Source organism: Rhineura floridana, chromosome 1, assembly GCF_030035675.1.
Source record: "Rhineura floridana isolate rRhiFlo1 chromosome 1, rRhiFlo1.hap2, whole genome shotgun sequence".
NCBI classification, from domain to species: domain Eukaryota; kingdom Metazoa; phylum Chordata; class Lepidosauria; order Squamata; family Rhineuridae; genus Rhineura; species Rhineura floridana.
The window spans coordinates 183557750-183574839 of NC_084480.1; the positions used below are offsets into that span (position 1 = coordinate 183557750).

At 44.7% G+C, this 17090-nt stretch overlaps 1 protein-coding gene across 1 annotated transcript in view; it reads right to left on the reverse strand.

Annotated features, from left to right (window-relative positions):
* Positions 1-2216: 2216 nt before the first annotated feature.
* The window catches only part of SLC6A18 (solute carrier family 6 member 18), a 63098-nt gene continuing 48224 nt past the window's right edge, over positions 2217-17090 (reverse strand). The window contains 3 exon segments of the mRNA XM_061588650.1: positions 2217-2441; positions 8359-8515; positions 11252-11411. Of these exon segments, the coding sequence (XP_061444634.1) occupies positions 2259-2441; positions 8359-8515; positions 11252-11411 (500 nt within the window). The 3' untranslated portion in view covers positions 2217-2258.

A 17090-nucleotide genomic window follows, 5' to 3' on the forward strand; every position in this document is an offset into this window, starting at 1 on the left:
GGGATTCCCTAGTGGGGAGAGTGCTCTTGTGCTCAGGTCCTGCTTTTTGGCTTCCCGTAGGCATCTGGTTGGCCACTGTGTGAACAGGATGCTGGGCTAGATGGGCCAGCAGGTTCTTCTTAGGTTTTCCCCTCATTTTTTAAAAAATTAATTAATTTGCACTAGCTTGTTTAAGAGAGCCAGTGTGGTGTAATGGTTAAGACGTTGGGACTACGACCTGGGAGACCAAGTGGCATGAAGCTGTTGAGGAGGACTTCCTTGGCTGCTGGTTCAGCTATGTCAGAAGGAGAAAACAACTTTGGGAACTAAGCTGCTGCTGCTAATGTCAAGAGAGGTGTGTGAGAGAAAACCTGAACAGTATGGGATAGAGCAAAGAGGAATGTTTCTTTTTTTAAAAAAATCCTACAGCATATATGGGAACAGACTCCTTTTTTTAAAGGAGGGACACGAAAATAGGAACAGAAATTCTGTGTGTCATTGTCTGTGGGAGCTCCTGTTCCACAGCCCCTCCCATAAGTCACAGTAGCCATTTCCCAACTACACTGTGGGGACAGGACACACGGAGGAATTGTTTGCTGGCACAAACAATGTACATACAGCTCCTCCACAGGGCTTTTCCTTTCCCCCTTTTACCAGGAGAGTGGAAGTGGACAAGAGCCTTGCAGTCATTTTTAATGGGGAAGAGTTCCTCATTTTCCTAGTTCTTGCTGAGCAAAATACAAAAGAGAGAGAATATGAATGGTTGGAGTCTTTTTCCTCCTCCAATACCTGTTCATCTCAATATATCCTTGTTCCCTCCATCAGTCCTTTTCCTCTCTGCCAGGAGCAGGGGTATATAATTAATTACATCCCTCCAATTACTGTGATAAGGTATAAGAACCTGCTGGGACCATCTAGTCCAGCATCCTGTTGTCACAGTGGTCAGCCAGATGTCTGTGCAAAGACTACAAGTAGGACCTAACTCAAGCACATTCTCTCCTCTTGCAGTTTCCAGTAACTAGTATTCAGAAGCATACTGCCTCTGACCATGGAGATGGAGAATAACCATGAATTTGTCTATTCTTTTAAAGCCATCCAAAATGAACTCCATAGTTTAACTATGCACTGTGTGAAGAAGTACTTTCTTTTGTCTGTCCTGAATCTTCCAACATTCAGCTTCATTGGATGTGCATGAGTTCTAGTAATATGAGAGAGGGAGAAAAACTTCTCACTATCCGCTTCCTCTAGATCATGCGTAATTTTATACACTTCTATTATGTCACCTCTTTCTTGCCTTTCCCTTAAACTGAAAGGTCCAAATGCTGTGACCTTGTAGGGGAGTTGCTCCAGCCCCTTGATCATTTTGGCTGCCCTTTTCTGAACCTTTTCCACCTCAACAATATCCTGTTTGAGGTGAGGCGACCAGGACTGTACACAGGATTCCAACTGATTTGTGTAACAGCATTTTGATATCGGCACTTACATTCAGCTCCTTTCCTAATGATCCATAGCATGGAATTTCCTTTTCACAGCTACCTCACACTGGGTTGACATTTTCATTGAGCTATCTACTATGACCCCAAGGTTATTCCTGGTCATTCACTGCTAGTTCAGATCCCATAAGCATATAAGTGAAATTAAGTTCTACATCCCTCTATTGGGAGAACTTTCCATTTATTCCTCCTGTCTGCTTCCTATTACTTAACCATTTCCTGATCCACAACAGAACTTCGCCTCTTATTCCATGACTGCTAAGCTTACTGAGAAGTCTTTGTTGAGGTACTTCGTCAAAAGCTTTTTAAAAGTCCAAGTAAGCTATGTCAACTGGATCAACTCTTATCTATGCTTGTTGACACTTTCAAAGAACTCTTAATAGGTTACTGTGACAGGATAGGGAATCCCTGGAAGTGAATAAGAGATTGAGTTATGAATCAGGAAGTCCCCTTTTCAAGTCTCGTGTATTAAATGGCCTTAGGCAAGCTGTTTCCTTTTATTCTCAGCCCCCCATCTGCAATATTGGGATAAGAATACTGATCCACCTTACTGGTCTGGTGTAATAACTCTTACAAGACAATTATGCATTATGAACATTCTGAAGTGCTATATAAAGATGTATTTATTTAAATACATACTGCTTTCATGAAAAAGTTCTGTTGGTTTACTCAGGAATCCTTACATATTAACTGATCGATAACCTTAAAATTGGGGACACTTTTTTTTTAAATAGACAGGGTATGGTGAGGAAAACATGTGACCAGTTTGTTCAAACAAAAGTGAGATCAGTTACTAGCAGTGCTGGCGTCAGGATGTATCACCTGGAGCAGTTTCTTTTTCAAAACAGTTTTCCAAAGGTGGTAAATGGCTCCAAAAGGGATCATCAAGCACGGTACAGTTGCAAGCATGACACAGACGAATATAACCCAGGCAGGATAATGTTTCGGCTCTTTTCCAGGAAAATGTTCCTTTGGGAGAAGAAAATGCACTGATGAAAGCCATGCTAACAGTACAATTCTATAATATTTACTCAGAAGTAAATCCTGTTGAGTTCAATTGAGCTTACTCCCAGGTAAATGAGTTCAAGATTACAGCTCAACTTTTAATAGTACAAAGTGGGAGCTAAACAAAGGTTGCCAGTGATCCAAAAGGAAAAGAAGAGCTCTGTGTATTGTGTCTGCTAAAAATATACTATTATTTACATATATGCTTTTCTGTTATGAAAATAATAGCATCTCTATATTTTTATGTCGATTGAGACTTTATGGTGAATCAGTACAAGCCTAATCATTAAGAGCCTTGGCGAGCTCATGAAATGTCTCAACAGTATATACGTATGCCTTCAATACTCTTAGGTTGCTTTTCAGCAATGCTCTTAGAGCAGCTTACAAAATAATAAACTCAAAATGTAAAACCATTAATCACATATCAAGCTAAAACAAACAGCAATAAGAATGCCAGCATGAAACCTCATCAAACATTTAAATTGGATTACCAGTTGAGTAAGAGCATGAGCCAGCCCTTAGCTACATGGACTGTCAGCGATAATGAACCATCTGTGTTGGCCGAGGAATTCTGTGCTTAAGAATGACATCTTTAATTATTCAGGGGTTCATAACTGCAAGATTGGAGTGACAGCTCAATTTATTTTCCCTATGAGTCCGGCCATCACAGCGGGTATTAGCTCCACCTATCGTGCGAAGGCAAGAATGTCTTTGAAGTCAAGACTAGGGGCGTCAGGCCCCTCCCACTCTCCAGTTCATTCTTGCCTTCGTATGAACAAGATTGAGATACTATAGCGTAGCATTTAGCTAAGTTTTTTCGTATTTGTCTGTTTATTTGTTCTGACTGGGTGCGAACATAGTGTTTCTTGTGTGTCTCCCCAGTCCATCCTTTCCCTGTTTTTCTGTTTAACTTCATTTAAGTTTATTTCTACTTCTTTTGAGGGTTCCCTCAGAGACCGTGGCTGCGGTTCTCCATGTTTTTGTATTTAGCCTTCCATTTACTTTTATTTCCCTTGCTTGTCTGAGGGTCCCCACAGAGACTGCGGCTGCGGTTCTCTACCTTTTTTTGGCCGTTTTTGAGCCTTTCCCTCCCTGGCTTTGCCATCCATCGGGAGCTCGCGGCTTTGTCTCTCCCGTAGCGCTTTTCCTGCTCAAGCCGCGCTCTGTGGAGCTTTTGAAGGGACCACGGCTGCGGTTCTCTTCCAGGCGGGAGCTTGCGGCTGCGGCTCCCTGCCCTTTTTCCCAGACACCTAATTTCAGCCTGCCGCCTTAATTCAGCCTGCCGGGGTTCTGCCTCTCCGGAGCCTGTTGATACGGCTCCTTTTCTCCCTCTATCTCTGTGACTTTAATTTTCGCCGCGGAGAGCTCTGCAGCCGGCGGCGGCTTGCCTTCCTGCTGCCTCATCCGTCACAGGCTTCTCTCGGCAGTCTCCTTCTTGGGGTTTTTTAGAGCCGCAAGCGCGGCTATCGGCCCCGCGGCTCCCCCTGCGAGACTGTGCTGGGCTACCCTTCCCCCAGTTCGTTACCAGACGGCCGCCATTGCTCCATCTATCTCCGCCTACCCCAACTCAACATGGACCAACGTGCGTGTCATGAAGCTCATCCTTCCTGTTCACCTAACCCCTTTGATGTAGCCAGAGGCAGATGTATTGACGAAGCCTCGTATGCGGAGGAGTCAACCTTCACTGACCACGTTGAAGGAGATGACTGGAGCGACTATTCAGATCATGAGGAGGATACATCGTATCGCTTGTTTAATGCTTCAGACTATCAGCCCCTGGCACGCAGGGTAGTTAATACCCTTGGTCTCCAGACTGCGCCTTCAACTTCCTCCACCCCAGCCATCAAAGGGGCCAAGGTTCTCAAATCCCCTGCACCTACTGAACATTACATCCCGGTGCCAGACCCGATTGCCAAATTGGCCTCTGAAGAATGGGCTCACCCATTCCATTCTCGCCGCTTCAAGAACCTGGCTGACAGGTTTACGCCCTAGCTCCGGACTTTGCCACCAAGTTAGACGTCCCTGGCATAGATGAACCAATCGCTCGCCTCGTTTCACGTTCTCTCTTGCCCAGGGAAGGGGAATCCCAACTAAAGGACGCTACTGAGCGACGAATAGACTTCGCCCTCCGCAAAAATCACGAGGCCACTGCCCTCTCCATGCGTGCCTCCGCTTCGGCCTCCATTTTCTCCAGAGCAGCTATGATGTGGCTGGATGATCTTCTAGAGGACACTAACCCTGATCCTGTCGCCCTCAGAAGGTCACTGGTAAAGTTGCGTAAGACAGCAGCTTTTGTGGCCGATGCCACCTTGGATGCCACTCAATTGGGGGCACGAGCCATGACGGCTCAGATAGTCACTCGACAGACCCTCTGGCTTCGCCACTGGCAAGCTGATTCAGCGGCCAGAATGAATCTGTCCAGGGCTCCTTACTCCAGATCGTTACTCTTCGGCGAGGAAGCTCTAAAGGCAGTGCTGGTTGATCCCAAAGACGCCCACAAACCGGTTCTGGCCACTGTCCAGAACATCGACCACAGGCCTTTCAGGCGATCTCCTTTCTTCCGTACTAACCAGCCCTTTCGAGGAACGCGGCCAGGAGGACGAGGCCGCAACTTCTACCTGTGTGAGTTTCTGCAAGACCTGCTCCCTGCATTTCTGGCTGATTTCCACCTGGCCTGGAAGGGCGGGGCCCTGTCCCTCTCCAGCTACAAAAGCAGCAACTGCTGAAGGGGCCAGAGACCATCTACCTGTGTGTTTCTGCAAGACCTGCTCCCTGCATTTCTGGCTGATTTCCACCTGGCCTGGAAGGGCGGGGCCCTGTCTCTCTCCAGCTACAAAAGCAGCAACTGCTGAAGGGGCCAGAGACCGTGTGTGTGTATGTGTGCGTGAACCTGCTGCTCGGGATGTCTATAGACTACTGGGGTTTTGTTTTGTATTATATGTTATATTTTACTCTATGTTATATTTTAGTCTATGTACGCCGCCTAGAGTGGCCGTTAATTCGGCCAGATAGGCGGCCTAGAAATAAAATTTTATTATTATTATTATTATTAACTTCAGATCCTATGACCCCAATTCATTCAGGGGCTCCTGGAACCCACGCTTCCAGGGCAGAGACCTACGGCTGGCTTGTCAACTTCGACAAAAGCCATCTCCAACCAACCCAACGCCTACTACATCTAGGGGCAATGTTGGACACCCTGCAGGCAATGGTATTCCTGGCTCCAGATCGCATCACTGCCATCACAAGCATCGCAAGGTCCCTGATGCAACAAACATCAGCAGACATCATGCTTCTAGCCAGGGCGCTCGGAATGTTCATTTCTACAATCCATATTGTGCCATGGGCTCGAGCCCACACTCGGCATCTTCAATGGACTCTACTGCCCTTTCAACAGGACATTGCCAGCTCCAACCATCACAAGGTTCGCTTGACCCCCGCGCTGCGCCTATCATTCCGCTGGTGGACGAGGTCCCAACACCTCTCCAAGGGCACGCCGTTCAGAGAACCACACAGAACTGTTGTAACCACAGATGCCAGCCTCATCGGCTGGGGAGCCCACTGCAACTCCCAGTACGTTCAGGGGGTTTGGTCCACCACAGAGCAGACTCAAAGCATCAACTGGCTGGAGCTAAAGGCTGTACATTTAGCTCTACTTCATTTTCAGTCTCTGTTCCCTTTGGACCATGTCCTCATTCGAACGGACAACACGTGTGTAAAATCACATTTGAACAGACCGGGGGGCACCAGGTCTCATCCTCTGCAGGACCTAGCCTCCCTCATCTTTGTCTGGGCAGAACAACATCTACAATCCCTGAAAGCAGAACATCTCAGAGGGATTTGGAATGTGACAGCAGACTGGCTCAGCAGACAACAGGTTTTTCCGGGGGAATGGAAACTTCACCCAGCCATTTTCCATCGTCTTCAGAGTCGGTTCGGCGAATTCTCAATCGACCTGTTTGCCTCCAGTCGCAATTGCCAGCTTCCCAGGTACTTTGCCCGATACCTGGAGTCAACAGCGGAAGCAATGGATGCTCTGACAATACCGTGGCCAGACGGTCTCTTGTACGCCTTTCCTCCCATAACATTGTTAGCCAAAACCTTGAGGAAGGCGCGAACCGAGAGGGCACAGCTGGTTCTGATAGCACCATTTTGGCCACGCCGACCGTGGTTCTCAGATCTTCTGGCAATGTCAATGATGGATCTTTGGACACTTCCAGTCAGGCCAGACCTTCTATCCCAGGGTCCAGTATGGCACCAGGACCCTACTTGGCTCAATCTAACAGTGTGGTGTTTGAACGGGGACATTTGAGGTCAGCTGGCCTGTCTGACGCTGTGATTGATATTTTGGCCTCGAGAAGACCATCTACCACTCGTATTTATCAACATACTTGGGTGGCTTTCTCCAAGTGGTGCCAGTTCCACCACCACGATCCATCCCAGGCCACCATGCAACAGGTGCTGCAATATCTCCATAGCGGCTTCATGATGGGACTTAGACCCAACACTCTACGTCGACATGCGTCCACTCTGTCATCCATTCTCTCAGTGTCCTCTCCTGGAGCTCCTATTTCCTCACATCCGTTCATCAAACGTTTTTTGAGGGGAGTCGCCCTACGCTCTCCGGCTGTTGTCCATCGGTTTCCCTCATGGAGTTTGCCGAAAGTTCTGCAGGCTTTGCAACGCCCTCCGTTTGAACCCATCAGGACTGTGCCCCTACGTATGCTGTCCTTCAAGGTCGTGTTCCTGATCGCAATCACATCTGCCAGATGCGTTTTGGAGTTGGGCGCATTGTCTTCTGCTCGACACCTCTGCGTCTTCCATAAGAATTCAGTTGTGCTGAAGACTGATCCTTCCGTCCCAAGGTCGATTCAGTCTTTCATTGCAACCAGGACATTGTTTTGCCTTCCTTTTGCCCGAATCCTACCCATCCTCTCGAGAAGGCTTGGCATTCGTTAGATGTCCGGAGGGCTCTCAAGACCTACCTGTCTAGGACCCAAGAGATTCGACGAACGGAGTCTCTGTTTGTATCCTTTCATCCAAGGTCTATGGGACATAAAGCATCCAATTCTACCTTATCCCGTTGGTTAAGGGCATGTATTACTTTAGCATATGAGTCTCTGAAGTTGTCAGTTCCAGCTAGTATAACGGCTCATTGTACCAGGTCAGCTGCCACTTCGGCTGCTTTTGCCACTAATGCTCCTGTTGCCGATATTTGTAGGGCTGCAGTCTGGTCTACCCCACACTCGTTTATAAGGCATTATAAAATTGATCGCTATGCCTCTGCTGACGCTTCTTTTGGCAGACGAGTGTTGCAACAGGTTCTTAATCAGGATTAGCATGTGGTCCCACCCTGTATGGGCTGCTCTGGTACATCCCGCTGTGATGGCCGGACTCATAGGGAAAATGGACCATTGGTCTCACCTGAAGAGTGATTTTCCTATGAGTACGGACATCACGACCCTCCCAGTTGGAGGATGACTATATATTTTCTAATGTGTTATATATTACTGTTACGCTATTATATTTAAATTTAAGAGTGAAGTCAAGACTTCTAGTTCTGTTATACCGCTATGTTGGAGTCATGTTACTATGCATGGTACTATTGTGTTATTTTCCTGCTGCCAGGCCTGTTGGCCTTGTTCTTGTATTTTTAGATATTTCTCCTCAGACTCGCTGCGAATGAACTGGAGAGTGGGAGGGGCCTGACGCCCCTAGTCTTGACTTCAAAGACATTCTTGCCTTCGCACGATAGGTGGAGCTAATACCCGCTGTGATGTCCGTACTCATAGGAAAATCACCCTTCAGGTGAGACCAGTGGTCCATTTTTGATGCATAAAAATTACACTAAGAATCAGTTACTTGTGTAGAGGTAACATACATAGTTTGGGTTCCATGCACTGTAGCTTAGTGGCCTTTGAACAGATACATAGAAGAAAAAGATGGCGGCCATTAACATAGGGCTGATAATTTGCCATGATGCCTTCCAGTAGTAGTTTAGTCGCCGTCCTATCATCCATTCCACATCCTTACAGAACCTGTTAGTGAAATTGGTACATTTAGTGACAGATCTGTGGACAGTAGAGCCTCTTCACTTGCATTCCACATCTTATTAAACGAAGCCAAGTAAACATTCCCATACATCCTGTGACCTAGTTCACACATGCATATTCATCACTTGATGACTGTAGCATCAAGTAGGGTGGCTGCTTAAGCATCACCAAAAAAAGAAAGTAAAAATGCAGACCAAAGAGGATACAGATTTCCATAAATTTTATGTGTGTTAATTTAGAAATAATTTCTGTAAATGAAATGGAAATACATTACATCTCACCATAGTGGGGAAGACGAATCACCTGACCTGTGTGCCTATTCAGTCTTAAATCCCAGGTGTTAACTGTTGACGGGCAACTTCAAGGCCTCTGCACTCACTTATAGTTCTTTATTTTTAAAGCAGAGAGATCGTCAAACAGAGGACTCCTTCAAATACAGGGCTGTCCCCGGACAGCTCTTCAGACTGTAAAGTAGGATACATGGCCATCCTAATACCAAGTGATGACTTGCATGAATGAGTTAAACACCAGAGGTAGGAAAGTTTTGGGCTATTGTATATTCAGATGCAAATAATCAAATTCTCCATTATGGTCAGATGCAAGTCATCTGGTCCCAGGCTATGGTCTGAAGGCACATGAGGCTAGCTCCCTGCTGAAGCTAAGCAGGGTGAGGTCTGGTCAGTGCCTGGATGGGAGACTGCCTGGGAACTATTTGTAAGCCACCTTGGGTTTCCATCATGAAAAGAAAGGCAGGGTATAAATGTAATTAATAAATAATAATAATAAACAAGTCATCAAATTATGAGTCGTTCAGGCTGCAAATCTATGCATACTTGCCTGGTAGTAAGTTCTACTGAATGCAATGGGACTTGCTTCTGAGGAGGCATGTATAGGATTGTACTGATAAGTGATGTATGTGCATGTTGAAAATGGCCTTCTGTTCCACTCGTTACCAAGTATGCTATGTTGCCACTTGGCCAATAATAATGTTTGTTGCTTAGAATGTTGTTTTCACAGAATAAAGTAAGTAAAATGGGGAAATGAAAGTGTCATTCTTCGCCAGCTTTATCCATGGGGTGTTTTTCCATGATCCAGAGATGAATTATGCCTGTTTCTGACTGATACTGAAATCCTGCAGAAATCAGATCTACTTCTCGCTGAGATGGTAAACCTGGGCTGCACCACTTGAGACAGCACTTCAGTCTGATTGCATGTTTCTTCATAAAAAGAATTCCCTCCACATAGAAAGCTACCATGAAAGGGAGAAAGTGCAGCTAGAACCCTTCTCCATGACATCTATGTGGAGGTGGTTGTTTTTTAAAACATAAGGATGAGTATTCATTTGAGACATTCCCCTTCTGTAATGCAGATTAGACAGCAGTTTACTATGTAAACCCTCTTCAGGCATTAGGGTTAAATATTGTGTTTAAGTGTTACATTACCACCTGAGGGGGACAGCAGAGACCAGCTCACTAGCTCTGCCCCTCTGTCTGAAGGGAGACTCTTCCATGCTTATGGAGGCTCCCCAAGGGAGTTTCTGCTCCACTCCTTTTCCTAACCCCCGTTTGCCTGATCTGTCATCTTTTACTGCTCTCTACTCCATACCTATATCTTTCCTCCTACCCTGCAGTTGTACCTTATAACCACAGAACGCTTTCTAGCTTTTACCATAAGCTTGTCCTAGAGGACTGCAGTGGAAGGGGGGAGATGGAGGGAGAGACAAAGGAAATAGAAAAAAAGGTGACTGAAGACAGAGGGGTTTTTGCCCCAGGCTTGCCTGCTGAGTTCTCTTTATCAGGAGCAAAATACAAAATCTACCCTTCTCTAGTGTCTGAGTGAATGGAAGCCAGAGACCTTTCTGCGTGTCTCCCCGCCTCCACCCCCCATGTCTTGCCCAGTCAACTTGGCCAATCACTCCCAGGAGTTCCATCACCGCCATAAAATCCTGAGTGCAGTGGTTTAGGTTAACTTGTTGAGAATTTGCAGGCATCTCAGCATCTAAGTGAATGTGCTGTTATGTTTCATTGGGTTAGTTCTATTGTACCTCCTAGGTTTACACAGTGTGCTCATTTCTTAATAGAAATGCTTAGTTATGAATCCTGCCACATGTTTGTCTGACTTGAGTTGTTTGTGTGAGTTGCTTTCATATATCTTACATGCTGCATAAAAGTTCATCCATTTGAATAACATTTGTGAAGCTTTTGCACTCTGACCACAAGTTGGTACAATAACGGCCTGCATTTCTCTTCTCAGACATTAAATATTCTCAATTTGAGTGAAGGTGATGGGTTTAATAAAACTAATAAACATGTTTTCTTGACACTAGCCTGATTAACAGGTTTGGTATTCATGGAACATGATTTCAGTAGTAAAAAATTAGCATTCAGAGGGTGCAAAAAACATAGGCTAGTTCAGAAAGCTATTGACAGCTAGAATAGTCAATTATCTAAAAGCTGAACTGCAAATGAGGAAGTCCCCAATTAAAACTTCACTTCTACAATGAATTGTCTAGGTGGCCTTAGAATAATATTCATCCATCTTACATAGTTGTTTTATGGATTACTGAGATAGTGTATGTAAAGGACACTGAAGTGCAAAAGTGCTATATCTATGCTATTACTGTGATTAAGGATTATTGTTAATGTTAATATTGTTATTACCGTGCAAGAAACAGCACTTCAAGGCTTATTCAGACATGTATGTGAAAGAGCCTGATATTACCTGTTCATTCCGTAAACAAATACAACACCAATCACTTCAAAGAAAGCAATGATTAACAAAGGCATGGATCCCACATAGCCATCAAACACTTCGATCCAGTAGTTTCCTGATCTCAGAGTAAAACACAGACCCAGCAAAAAGGCTGTAAGGCATATGATACCTACAGACAACAACATGTATTATTCTGTTAATGAAAAGGAAATAAAAGAACCTAGCAATTAAGTGTTTAAATGTGTGTTTATAGTTAGTCCTGGCACATCCATTCTGTTCTTGCCTAACACTAGATCTCTCAAACCCACCTCTCAGTCTAGCAGATTGCAATGGTGTCTCCCTAAGACCTGCCCACCCACTTCTCCTTAAGAAGTTAATGAGGGCCGTGCAGCCTCCTTAAAACCAGAGGAAGTGTCTGCTCAGTAGGAGACTAACTGCACCCAGTGAAACTGATTCAGAAAAGCAGGCAAAGGAGAACATGTACAACCAGCACACCCAAAAAGAAGTCTTGTGGCACATTAAAAACTGCCCAGTTTATTGTTGCATAGGCTTTCAACTATATCACAATAAAGTGCCACAAGACTCAGTCAGCAGCCATTACATCAAACTAAACAAAGGCTGGGTCACCCACACCTGTACTGTACTGGGAACCCATGTTTATCAGCTGTGCTCTGGCATTTCATCAGGCTGTAGGAGAGGAGGGATCCCAGGGCATTCTATTGGCATAGCTGAGAGAGCAGCTACTTTTGGTTCTTCCTCTCTTGGAACTGTTTCCATCCCAGCTGGTCATGAGAAGAACTCGTAACTAACGACTGATAGTTTGAGTTTGCTGGTTACATCTTCCCCCCCAATTAATTTTCTTTTTGTGTTGCATCTTTTTAGATTGTAAATCTGAGGACAGGTACTGTCTTGTCTTGTTCTGATCAGTAAGCCACTGTGACATTCCAGAGGTGGACAGGAACCGAACAGGCCCCAGATCTGGTGGATCCCAAGATGGCCCATTGCTATCATATGACGGCACAGGGCCCAATTGCACCGGCTCCAGGATGTCACAGCAATCTGCCTGGCCCCCACCCCCTCTTCCACCCCAGCCAGTAGGGCCAGCGCCAGGTATGACTGGGCCCTTGGGCACCAGCCTGCCCCAAGCCTGTGCTGCCTGCCTGCACAATCTACCTCTCCTGCTGTGGAGAATGCTGTGTTCACTGTGCACACATGCCTGCCATCAACCAAGATGGCGGCAGGGGCTTCCCTAAGGGGCTGATGCCTCCACCGCCATCTTGGTTAATGGCATGCATGCACACACACATGCCTGACATCAAGATGGTGGCAGAGGTATCAGCCGCTGAGGGAAGCCTTGGCCACCATCTTTGTTGATGGCAGGTATGTGTGCACAGCACACAAAGCATTCACCTCAACAGTGGGGCTGGGATGCTGTGGTGGCCCTGTCACTCCGTTAAGCACTGCTTGGCAGTGGGCAAAATTAGGATTGCCCCTAACATAATCAGAGCTTTTTTCAGGGATTGAGACAGAAGAAGAGGTCCGCCCTTCCAGTTCCTGAAACAAGCCACTATGTATGTGGCAAGAGTACTGTGTGAAGTGGAAGGCACTCTACCCAATTACTCCTCCAATGCCTTCTGTTTACCGTATCTTGCTCTGCTTATCTTGCATTGGTTGACCAATTTAATTGGCCTATAACGCTGAAGTCCTATCAAACTGCAGATTGGTTCTGTCCTTGTATTAGACCTCTGTAGGAAAGTAATTACTGAAGACAATTTCATCTTGGATGACACAGAAGACATTGTTTGGAACGGAGGGGGGAAACTGGGTAAATATAACAAACGGGTTGGTGTCTGTGGATGCCATTTTCTCAAATGGCCACTGTCCATTCTCTTGCAGCACTTAATCTCATGAACCATGAAACCATCATCCATAAAAGTTTTGTCAAATCAAGTATAGATTGTTTGGTGTAACAAAGCCAAGGATAACACCCCCAAAGCTGTACCAGTAAACCTTTTGAAGTTATATAGCAGGTATCAAAATACACATGAAAGATAATTTTTTAGTCTGATTTCCCTAGCATCTTCACAAGAGATTGTTAGTTTTGTAGCACATGCATGAAATTGCAAAGATGTATTTCTCTGAATACTAACAGATATGAATAATATGCTATATACTGCCTTTTGCTACCTTGGCAGCACTGGACAACTTTGAACATGCAGAGCTTCCATCACTTTTGTTATCATGGCACTGTTCAGACACATTTCTGAAGTGCCACCTATGTTTCTAACATCAACAGCAACTGTATAATGTACCATTGTTCAAAAGCGGGTCCTATAGGTTGGTGATGGAATTACCATGCCAGAGAATCAAGATTTCTCATGCCTACAGCACATGGCAACTTACCATCAGAGGTCAAGGCAGAAGATAATTTGTTTTACCTCAGACAATAAAAGCATTGATACAGAGTTTGAGTTACATCTAGTGAAGCCTTCAACTTACAGGAGGATGACATTCTCGTATTTATCTGTGTCATTTGAATTACGAGGGGCAGACTGATGACTTGAGCATTAATGGGCTGGATGTGAGCCAGGAAACAAGCTGAATCCTGACAATACAGTGGTAGTAGTTCTCAGGTCCAGGAACTACATCACTGATCTGTTAAAGCCAGGGTTGCACTCTACCTGAAAGAACGGGCGTAGCTTGGGGGTGCTCCTAGATCCAGCTTTGTCACTAGGGACTCAAGTGGCCTTGGTGGCAAGGAGTGTCTTTCATTCATTGGTGTGCCAGCTATATCCTTTCCTGAACAGAGATAGTCAAGCTACAGTTACCCACCACCATTTGGGTAAGTAGGCCCTGGGCAGAGGAAAAGCCCCTTTCCTTTTCTTTCCAAAAGACAAACATCATTATTACCATTTTTCAGGGTTTCCCCAACCTTTTTATTCTACAGTAGATATATGTAGTCTCTTATCCAAACTTAAACCTAAGCCAACCCTGCTTAGTGAATGAACTACATTGGCTCCAAGCCAAACAGCTGTTAGATAGGTTTTTAAAAGGCTGGCAGTTGTTTCCTTGTGTACATGTGGTATGTTATTATAGACTCCTATGTTGATTTTCTTAAATCAATTAAAAATCAGCCGTGCATTTTTAAAATTTTTAAACTGGAAGGTGAAGCGCAGAGTATGGGGCAAGGACAGTAATAGGATTACAGGTACTCTAGGAACATGTCTGATTTTTAATAATTTCTACAAATTATAACAATTTAGAAAAAAGTCCACCAGGCGTCTGGATGTTTTTAATCCCATTTTTCACTTTAACCTTTGGATTCTCTCTGCAGTTTTTGTGTATTGCCATGAAAACTTACAGGGTTGCTCAGCAAGCATTTATGAGTTCAGGACTATACGTTTTGTAAGGGTGTGTTCTCAAATGTGGTTATGGAAAACAGCAGAATGGCAGGGGGAGGGGGTATCTTCAATTTAACATGATGGACTGCAAAAAAAAATCTATACTGGCTATACTATATAGCCATGACCATGGCTGTATAATTTATGGTGTTTTATATGTTAAATAAATATGCTGTTGATGTTTTACTAAGCCTGTATATCCATTCTTTTGTGATGAGTTTTTCCACGTTGTTGACATTGCATTAAGACAGCTGTACACCCAAAGTTGATGGCCTGATTCCTGTGATAAGTACTTCTCATACAGTCTGCTAAGTCCCAACCCTCATGCCCAAGTCCTTTCAGAAACAGGAATGAGATCCACCAGGTGCCATTTTCAAAGTAAAGACATCCCTTCCAGGAGTCATATAATAATTGCTCACAGTTCCAGTAGGGTTGTTAGTTTCTTGTGTTGCTGAAGTGCCACTCACATCTTCACTTGGATTCCCAAGTATCGGATTAACATATCATACCTCTACCTCTGGAAAGCAGATCACTTTACTTTGGTGGCTGAAACCTGGTCTTTCGAATTGTCCCACTCCAGCATGCAAATATTTTTCTGCAGGTCTTTTCCCATTTCACCCTTTGATGCTCCATCTTATCCAATCCTAAATTTGTTAGCTTCACATGCCTCTTCAGAAGTCTTTGCAATCTCATCGCATCTTGAATTGATTTTTTTCTGTCCAATTCATTAGCAGTGCTCTTGTAGAACTTAACTATTTCAATATAGTCATTTATTTCCTTGTAGAATCTCTTCCACACTAGCTCATTGCTCTTTTGCCTTCCTCAGTTCCATTAAAAAACTGCCACATGCTTCTGCAGATTTCCATTAGATTGCTTTAATCCACTGACCTACTCATTTAAGGATTCCTACTCTTGAGCTCGCTCTTTTTCCACTTCTGCAAGTCCACTCTCTCATTTTAGCTTCCAATTCTTTGCTTCTTTCAGATAACAACTTCAACAGCTCACCTAAGTCAGCCTGGACAACCAAAGATGCTCTTTTTGCACTGACTTTCCAGGGTTTTCAGACACTGACGTTTCAAATATCCTGGTTCCCAGTACTACCATACAAAACCGCTGTGGATGTGAATTGATCAGGACTCTTCTGAATTTCAGGCTGTGGGCACACTAGTCTCTTCAAAAGAGCCAGAATGGTTTTTCTGGCTATGTTTTGAAGCGACTCTGCCCTCTGCTGGCCACACCTCCCTTCTTTACTACTCCCTTCAGACCTTTCAGGACTGCCTGCAGTAAAGTGTTGGGCCAATCACTGTCCCTGCCTGGACCTGCAGCAAAGCATTTCTATTGGCTACACCTGGAAGACAACGCAGTCAGTCTACCAATCAGTTGTGAAACCTCCCTGAAGCTGAATTAAAAACAAAACACTGGAGCTGATTCAACCAGGTTTTAAGTGTAAAAGGGGGCAGAGTGTAACTAGCGTTGTGTGCTCCCATTTTGGGAAAAGAAAGGTAAAGACACACTGGAACCAGCACAACAGTAAGTGTGCCTCTACCCTCAGTTACAACTCCCATCTGAGCCACTCTCGCTCCTATTCCCCTTTGGAGCATCTGTAATTCCTTCTGCCTCCATACATCTTTTATCCTTATATTCAATTATCTCTTTCTATTTCTGTCCATGGCTACTATCTTTTTTAGACATTTACTGTCAGATGTGTCTCACCCTATGTTGCCCTATAGTATCTAACTCTCACTCACTCCAACTCTTAACTGTCCTTTTCCAACTGACACTCTTTAATGACTGATAGTAAATAATTCCATCTCTGCCCTGCATTCCGTTCTGCCACTGTCAATCATCCCCCTAGTTCTTCTGCTCCAGTGCCAGATTCATGCCTTTTTCAACTATTCTGCATAATATTTAAATTCTCCCCAGCAGCAGAGGATATCTGGGCTCAAATCTGGTGGGGGGGAGAAACAGTCCTCTGGCTCCCACACATTCTACTTTATTTAAACCCTATATTCTTTTCATAATATTGGCTTTCACATTGTACCTTGTATATCCAACAATATCTCTTGGCTGATCCTGTGGTGCAGGTTTCGGGCAGAGGGCCCTATGAACATGCGATATCTTGCACTACCAGTTTTAAGTCTGAGAACAGTCAATGTAACTGCTCTTTATCAAGCAGGGCAAGAATTTGTGCATTCTGGGGGCCCTCTGATCCTTAACTGGCTTGCGATTCCTGTTCTCCAAATCTTTTATCCACAGTTGGAAGTCTGCTGGGGAGCACACCATGGTCTTTATAGCAGATTTGTGCTTCATTAGCTGTGGCAGTAATTTAGTTCAGCTTTTTAGACATGCCTGCCATAAAGGATCTATAGTTTGTGACCATTCCTCAGAAAGTTCCTCATGAAATTGTGCAAGCATCTTTGTCAGAGGGCCCAAGCCCCATTGGCATT